Below are 6,898 nucleotides of genomic sequence, written 5' to 3'. Positions count from 1 at the left end.
TCAAGAGTCATCACACTATACACTGATGAAAAAGAAAGTCACTGAGTAATATTTTACCCCAAGAGTCATTTTCCTGAGCCTGAAAATAAGAGTAAAAATTCAAAAACCACAGTACTCTATCTGAAACCAAAAAAAAAATTTCTTTTTTCTTTGCTGAAAATGAGAACATTCTGTAGTACGTTATCCCCGTTTTCCCAAAATTCATTCACAGATTATAAAAAAGAGATTTCCATGTTGAACGATAAACAAATACAAATAATGTACAAAAAGTCCACCCGAAGTGGTTGAGCTAAACCTCCCATTTTCCCTTCTTAAAATCCTTACATCACCTTCCTCTGACTCGATCCATTCCACTCCCAAACTCTTACCAAATCAACCCACATTCATGCCCGGAGAACCACGCCCCTTGGAGATCCACCTCAGGGTCAATTCCAAGAGAAGCAACGCCAACATGGTGCACCCTGTGGCCGTGGAAACTGTGTACCCGGTTCAGCCCCAGAGACAGGAAGTCAAGCATTACCGCAAGTGGTTTCCTTGGTTGATACCTCTCTTTGTTGTTGCTAACATAGTTTTGTTTGTGATCACTATGTATGTCAACAACTGCCCCCATAATTCTGTCTCCTGCATTGCCACCTTCTTGGGTCGCTTCTCCTTCCAGCCCTTCAAAGAAAACCCCCTCTTGGGCCCTTCATCCTTGACGTGAGTCAGTTTTTTTATTATTCTTGTCACTCTTTTGATTCATAGGAATTGAACAAAGCTATTTTTTTTTTACTACAATTAACACGCGGTTCAATCAACTCTGTTCGAGATCCCATATAGATAAGAAAGTTTTACTTTTACATCATATAAATGGAGCAATCCTCATCTCTTGGAAAGCTGGTATTGTAATATTGAGTTAGCCTCAAAGTTCCCTTCTTAAGAAACTCAATTAGAATCTTGTATGTTTTTGTTGTTGCGAGCTTGGATTTTTTACTCTGGGTTTAATGAGTTTTGTGAGCCTGTTTATGTATATTTTGGGTAAATAATTGTTTATTTTTCTTACTAAAATGGGTTTTAAAAAGTAAGTAATTGTTTTTAAAGTGTTATTCAGTTATGGATAATTGTACCAATGTTTTAAATAGTGATCTTTGATATTGCAAAAAGTTATGGATAGAAAGGGACCGGAATCGTTATGATCTTGATATTAGGAAAAGTTGTGAACAAATCTGGCTGCAATTTGTGGTTCAATGGAAACCTTGATGTTGTGGTTGTAATTGCGGTTGGGGAAGTGGGGACTTTCCTTTAAGACGTTTAATTGTATTGTTGTTACTCTTATTAATGTATTTGAATATTTCAGTACTTTTTTTTTCTTTTAGTTTATTTTGATATTATGTGTTCAACAATACAGCTACAGTTTTAAAATTTTAATTTTCTGTTATTATTTAAGTTTCACCGTGTTTTTAAGCCTAAGAAATGGAGAAATGTTACTGTCTCTAATTCTCTTTCGTTTTCAATAAGTGTCACGATAAAAATGAAGTGTTTGAAAGAGAAAGTTTGAAAAGTTGTTTCTGAGATTCCTATTTTTAAAATAAGAAAAAAAAATGAAGGAGGGAGCAAACAAAGGAGAATGAGGGAGAAATATGAAAAGAGAGTGAGGAGTTAACTCTATATGATAGCGAGGAAGTTAAAAAGAGCATGAAATGGAGATAAACATGCCAGTTACTTAATAAAAATCAAGAATAAAAGTGTCCAATACAAAAGGGAAACCAAAGTAGAATATCACACAGTAATTGTTATAGATCATAGATTTGTAAAAGTGTTGTTGGCTGACTTAGATACCTTAAGTAATATATTGAGTTTGAGAAAACGTTTTGAGAAGAGAGATTTTACTAGAGATAACTAATATTAATGTCCTTGTGATCCAAAAATCATAGATGACAAGGCAGAATGTTTATCTTGCGAGGGGAAATTGGCTATATGGATCACATAACATCATTGGACTTCTTAAAGACCTGAGTTATCCTTGTTGAGATATCAACAAGTTTTAATTGCTTTGGCTATTAGGTGCTTATGATTATATACTATTTAAATTTATTATCGCATAATGGTGGTGATGGTAATGATGTTGAAATAGTACTGAGATTTATTTGTGTGGTTTTCATTATCTGATGAGAAATTTGGATTATGAATTTGACTGTTGCTGGATTTGAAGATACGGGATTTGATTATTGTTCAGGTTACAGAAGGTGGGGGCTCTTGATGTGGGCAGAGTGGTTCATAGACACCAGGGGTGGCGCCTTATCAGTTGTATGTGGCTGCATGGTGGGGTTTTCCATCTGTTGGCAAATATGTTGGGTATTCTAGTAATTGGAATTCGGCTTGAGCAAGAATTTGGGTTTGGTATGTATGTGTGATGATGTGACATATTCAAGATTAAGGCTTGTTTCATTTTTATGTGGCTTGTGATTATCAGCTTCTGTCATAGTAATTTAGATTGAATCTCTCTAAAATTTCCCTTTAGACTTTAGTTTCTCAACTAAGATGTGTGCTTTTCTTGTGTCATGTTATTGTTTACCTGGTTTAGCTCTAAATTCTTAACTGATTCTTCCATACTTGTGAAACAGTGCTTATTGGACTGCTATTTGTCATATCTGGATTTGGGGGAAGTTTGCTTTCTGCTCTTTTCATCCAGTCAAACATTTCTGTGGGTGCTTCTGGTGCACTTTTCGGCTTGCTGGGAGGCATGCTTTCGGAACTCATTACTAACTGGACTATATATGAGAACAAGGTGCTTGTTAAATTGCTCATTTGAAACTGTGAGTGTTTCAAAAGGAGAGAACATCTTAAAAGCAACCTACTGACAATCAAGGTTTTCTTTTCATGTGAAGCTGGCAGCACTACTCACCCTTGTGATCATCATCGTTATCAATCTAGCAGTGGGAATTCTCCCACATGTGGACAACTTTGCTCATATTGGAGGCTTTCTTACAGGATTTCTTCTCGGATTTGTGTTTCTGATACGTCCCCAGTTTGGATGGGTTAACCAACGCTATGCTCCCCTAAATTATTCTCCAGAACGAGCTAAGCCTAAATTCAAAAAGTATCAGTGCATCTTATGGGTCCTCTCTCTTGTCATTCTAATTGTTGGGTAAGCATTTTTTAAAGTGTCATTTTTTTCAAGATCAAGTTGCTCTTTCTAATGCATGATGCAAGGAGAGACTTAACATAATTAACCCTGCTGAGATATAACATGAAACCTGGACTTTCCTCTAGATGTTGGGGTAGATGCAGTCTTGGTTTACCGCAGGTAGTAAGAGGTTTGGATTCAGTTTGTAGTATACTGAAAGAAAAATACATATACCTTGAGAAGCCAAGTTGTATGCTTTAGGCAGAAGCTAGAAACATATCAAACCCATAAAAAATCTGCTCCTACATTTACTGTATATTGAAACTCAGTTTCATGATTTTAATTAATTTGACAGTCATTTCTAAAATAATTGTTCTTGCTCATATTAATTAGATAAATGGCTGGTGTGAAAAAGGAAGATTCTTTTAAACAATTATTGTAGTTATATGCAATTTTAGAAAGACTAACTGCAATTTCTACTTGAATCTCTGACGACTATATAGAACTCAAACATGTGATTCCAAGTGGCACTGATGAAATGAATAATGTTAAACAGATACTAGATCGTAGGTTTTTGGCAACAAAGCTAATATTAAAGTTCTGCAGAAAAGATCACAACACGAAACATACATTGATAGATGGTTCTTTTTATATCGTGCAAAGCTGATCTATTTAATACTCACTGTATTGTTGTTATTGATTGAGTGGAACCATATACTTATATTTTTTTAATAGTGAACAAATTGTTGATAGCATTGGTAGATGAATATCGTATTCATCTATTGTAATCTCCTTTAAATAGTGTAAACTCGTTCAAATGGTGGTTTAATTCAGTGTTGTTCAATGGGGAGTATGAGTACAAAAGTCGTTTAAGTAAATCAATGAAAAGTTTTGGTCCTATTGAATATATATATATGAGAAGGACCCTAAGGTCAACCCATGAAAATAGTGTTTAATGCTTCTTGAAAAATTTGTGGTAATGTTTTACTGGCTTGAATGACATCAGAATTTCCCTAACAACCTTTTCAGGATTGTACTAGGTAAGAATCTACTGCTTACAGAAGCAGAGGTCACAGAAGATAAAATGTCACCAAATATAATTAGAGATGTCTTAAATAATAAAGATTCAAACGAAGCTTTGCCCTTGCTCTTAAAGTTACAAGTTGATTACACCATGTTCACAGGATGTGTTGTCGCTGAAACTGGTCCAGATTCTTCTCTATTGATGTGTAGTCGGTGAAACTGAGTCCAGATTCTTCTCTATTGAGTTTTTGGTGCTGTCTCTCTGTTGAGCATTCAAAATACACTGATGGACACCAATTTTAATGTTTTAAAATATAAAATAAACTTTTTAAATATACTAACATCATTGTTTGTTGAAGACTCGGTAGAAGGACAGCACAAAAAACTTAGTAAAGAATTTAAATTCGTGAAACTCTATACACTGGAGTGGATGCATGCTTTTTAGTTGTTAATTGCTAAAGAAATTTGATTGCTTTGAAACTCAAGAATTTTAAATACGATAGGAATTCTCTTTTCAGAGCTGTGCCTGCTCCCTCATTTTATTTGTATTCTTGTGTTTTTCCGTTTATTCATATTTAATATAGACCATTTGTTCTGTCCATGTTAACTTTTCGTATGTAACAGGCTTTCTGTTGGGCTTGTCGCGCTTCTCCGTGGTGTTGATGCAAATGACCACTGCTCCTGGTGCCATTATCTGTCTTGTGTTCCAACGTCAAAATGGAGCTGCCATACAGAGCCATCATATTGTGTGGTAAGCATTTTACCTGAAAGCTTCTTCTCATGAGTAATACCATATCCTATGAATTTACATATTTTACATCTCACACCGTTTCCATGTATTACTGTACTATTATTGTACAAAATGTCTCAACTATTTAGCGATCTGCGAAGAAGAAATCATCTTGGTATTACCATCAATCGAACACATGTTACCAGATTAAAAATGTTTTTAGTTCTTACAAACAGGGCATATGTTTGTATTTAGTCATACAAAAGTTGTCTTCCTTTAGTCTCTCTCATTTATGGAAATGTATTAGATGTAGTCCTTGATCATCATAGAATATTGTTTCCTTCTGGTCCATTGTTTGTTCATGGAAATAGAGAACACATCTGACACTTTTCTATAAACTAGACAAAAAGGGATTTAAAAATATTTGCTTCAATGTTTTTATTAAATGCAGTTTTTTGTTAGAGATCTCACTGACATAGATAAGTCAAATTTACCGTATATAACTGTTCAAATCTCTTACAAACAATTTTATAAGGTTAAGTTAGATTTTGTGTTCAATTTTTAAGATTTTTTTATCATCAAATTCCAAAACTGCCTTGTACTCATTAACAGTTTTAAAATGTTGTTTTCTGTTATTTTTGGTTCTTAATGTATTGTTTAAATACTACTAATGCAGTCAAATCAGCTTGGTAACCAGCTGAATGTAACATGCTCAAGCAATGGTAAATCCAGTACATACTTCATGCAAGATCCAACCAGTTCCCAGATCCAGCAACTATGTACTCAACTTTGCAGTTGAGTTCTAACAAAAGTGATGATCATTGGAAGATGTTCATCTGTCCATAGTAGTGTTTCTGGCTCTCAAACAAACTTCAGTGCTCTTTTATTTATAGACACGATTAGAAAATATTCATTTTGCTTTTGTAGATTTGTTCATTTTCCAGTGTATATAATATTGATTGATTTTGTATTTCTTTACTACCTTTGTGTGAGATCAAAGATACAGTTATTGATGATTAATGTATCACCCTAACTCCTGTTTGCTAATAGCTTGTGATTGCATTACAAATTTAGCTTAAGAAAATGTTGTTAAGAATAGACTGCATTTATGATTAATGTAAGCTAATTTAATATTAGTTAACGCTAACTAATCACATAGAGTTCGTTTAATTTTTCAATATACTCTTGGAAGAATAAAAGTAGTCGAAAAAAATGGAATAAATTATTTCATTTACGAAATTAGTTTATGCATTCCTTTTTAGTGCAGAGTATGCATAAATAATTTTTTTTTTTGAGAACTTGATATATTAGCTAAAGTTTATTCCGAGCTAAATTATTTCTCATAATATTCACTTTTTTTCCTTCTCATTTTTCCACTTTTGTTTTCCTTTGTTAAAATTTAACCATAGCATAGAAAAACTTGTAAAATCCAAAATTTCACTTCTCAACAAAACCCTAGTCTAGCTTCCTCACATTTTCCCATTGTATATTTGGCATTTTTTTTTCTCCTTTTATTTATGGCCTAATGGAGGGAAAAGAAAAGAAAGAACTCCCCTCTCTTCTAACAGTTTTATTTCGTTTTTTTGAGGTACAATTTTCTAAACATTAGTCTAGAAACCTGCATTTTTCTCTTATCTCACTATGTTATAGTGAGAATGTTTACTTAATATATTTTATTTAAATTACGTTTTAGAAAATATTTATTTTTTAGAAATGTTTTATATAATGATAAAAATATATTTATTAATTATTTAAATTTAGAAAATAAAACTTGACATGTTGTAAATATTTGATATTTTGTGACACTTTGTTCTATATATAGAGTGTATGAATAAAATTAAATAATAAGTTTCTTTATTTAACATATCTATTAAATATCTTATATTTTCAAAACATATTTCTAAAATCCAAAAATTCTAACAATAGTATCAAAGTTATCATTCTTATGGGACGTGTGGAATGGAAGAAGAAAATTTCTCAAGTCATTTTTTTTCACGATTTGATAATGCAAACTTATTTCGAGAGGATATACTTATAGA

General features: G+C 32.9%; 1 protein-coding gene across 1 annotated transcript; it reads left to right on the top strand.

The window, feature by feature from the left end:
* Nucleotides 1-239: 239 nt before the first annotated feature.
* Nucleotides 240-5,883, top strand: LOC108347011 (RHOMBOID-like protein 1). The gene is made up of 6 exons (XM_017586103.2): nt 240-699; nt 2,216-2,379; nt 2,604-2,767; nt 2,868-3,127; nt 4,754-4,880; nt 5,536-5,883. Exons 1-6 carry the CDS (start codon nt 386-388, stop codon nt 5,656-5,658), a joined length of 1,152 nt encoding a protein of 383 aa, XP_017441592.1. The 5' UTR covers nt 240-385; the 3' UTR covers nt 5,659-5,883.
* The last annotated feature ends 1,015 nt before the right edge of the window (nt 5,884-6,898 follow it).

Source organism: Vigna angularis, chromosome 9, assembly GCF_016808095.1.
Source record: "Vigna angularis cultivar LongXiaoDou No.4 chromosome 9, ASM1680809v1, whole genome shotgun sequence".
Classification (NCBI taxonomy): Eukaryota; Viridiplantae; Streptophyta; class Magnoliopsida; order Fabales; family Fabaceae; genus Vigna; species Vigna angularis.
This window is presented reverse-complemented; position numbering and strand designations above follow the sequence as displayed.

What these genes read in the sequence shown, in the direction of transcription:
- LOC108347011 (XM_017586103.2), top strand. Translation starts at nt 386, where the DNA reads ATGCCCGGAGAACCACGCCCCTTGGAGATCCACCTCAGGGTCAATTCC. An exon ending in TTGGGCCCTTCATCCTTGAC is followed by an intron (nt 700 to 2,215) that starts GTGAGTCAGTTT and finishes ATTATTGTTCAG; the next exon opens with GTTACAGAAGGTGGGGGCTC. An exon ending in CTTGTCATTCTAATTGTTGG is followed by an intron (nt 3,128 to 4,753) that starts GTAAGCATTTTT and finishes CGTATGTAACAG; the next exon opens with GCTTTCTGTTGGGCTTGTCG.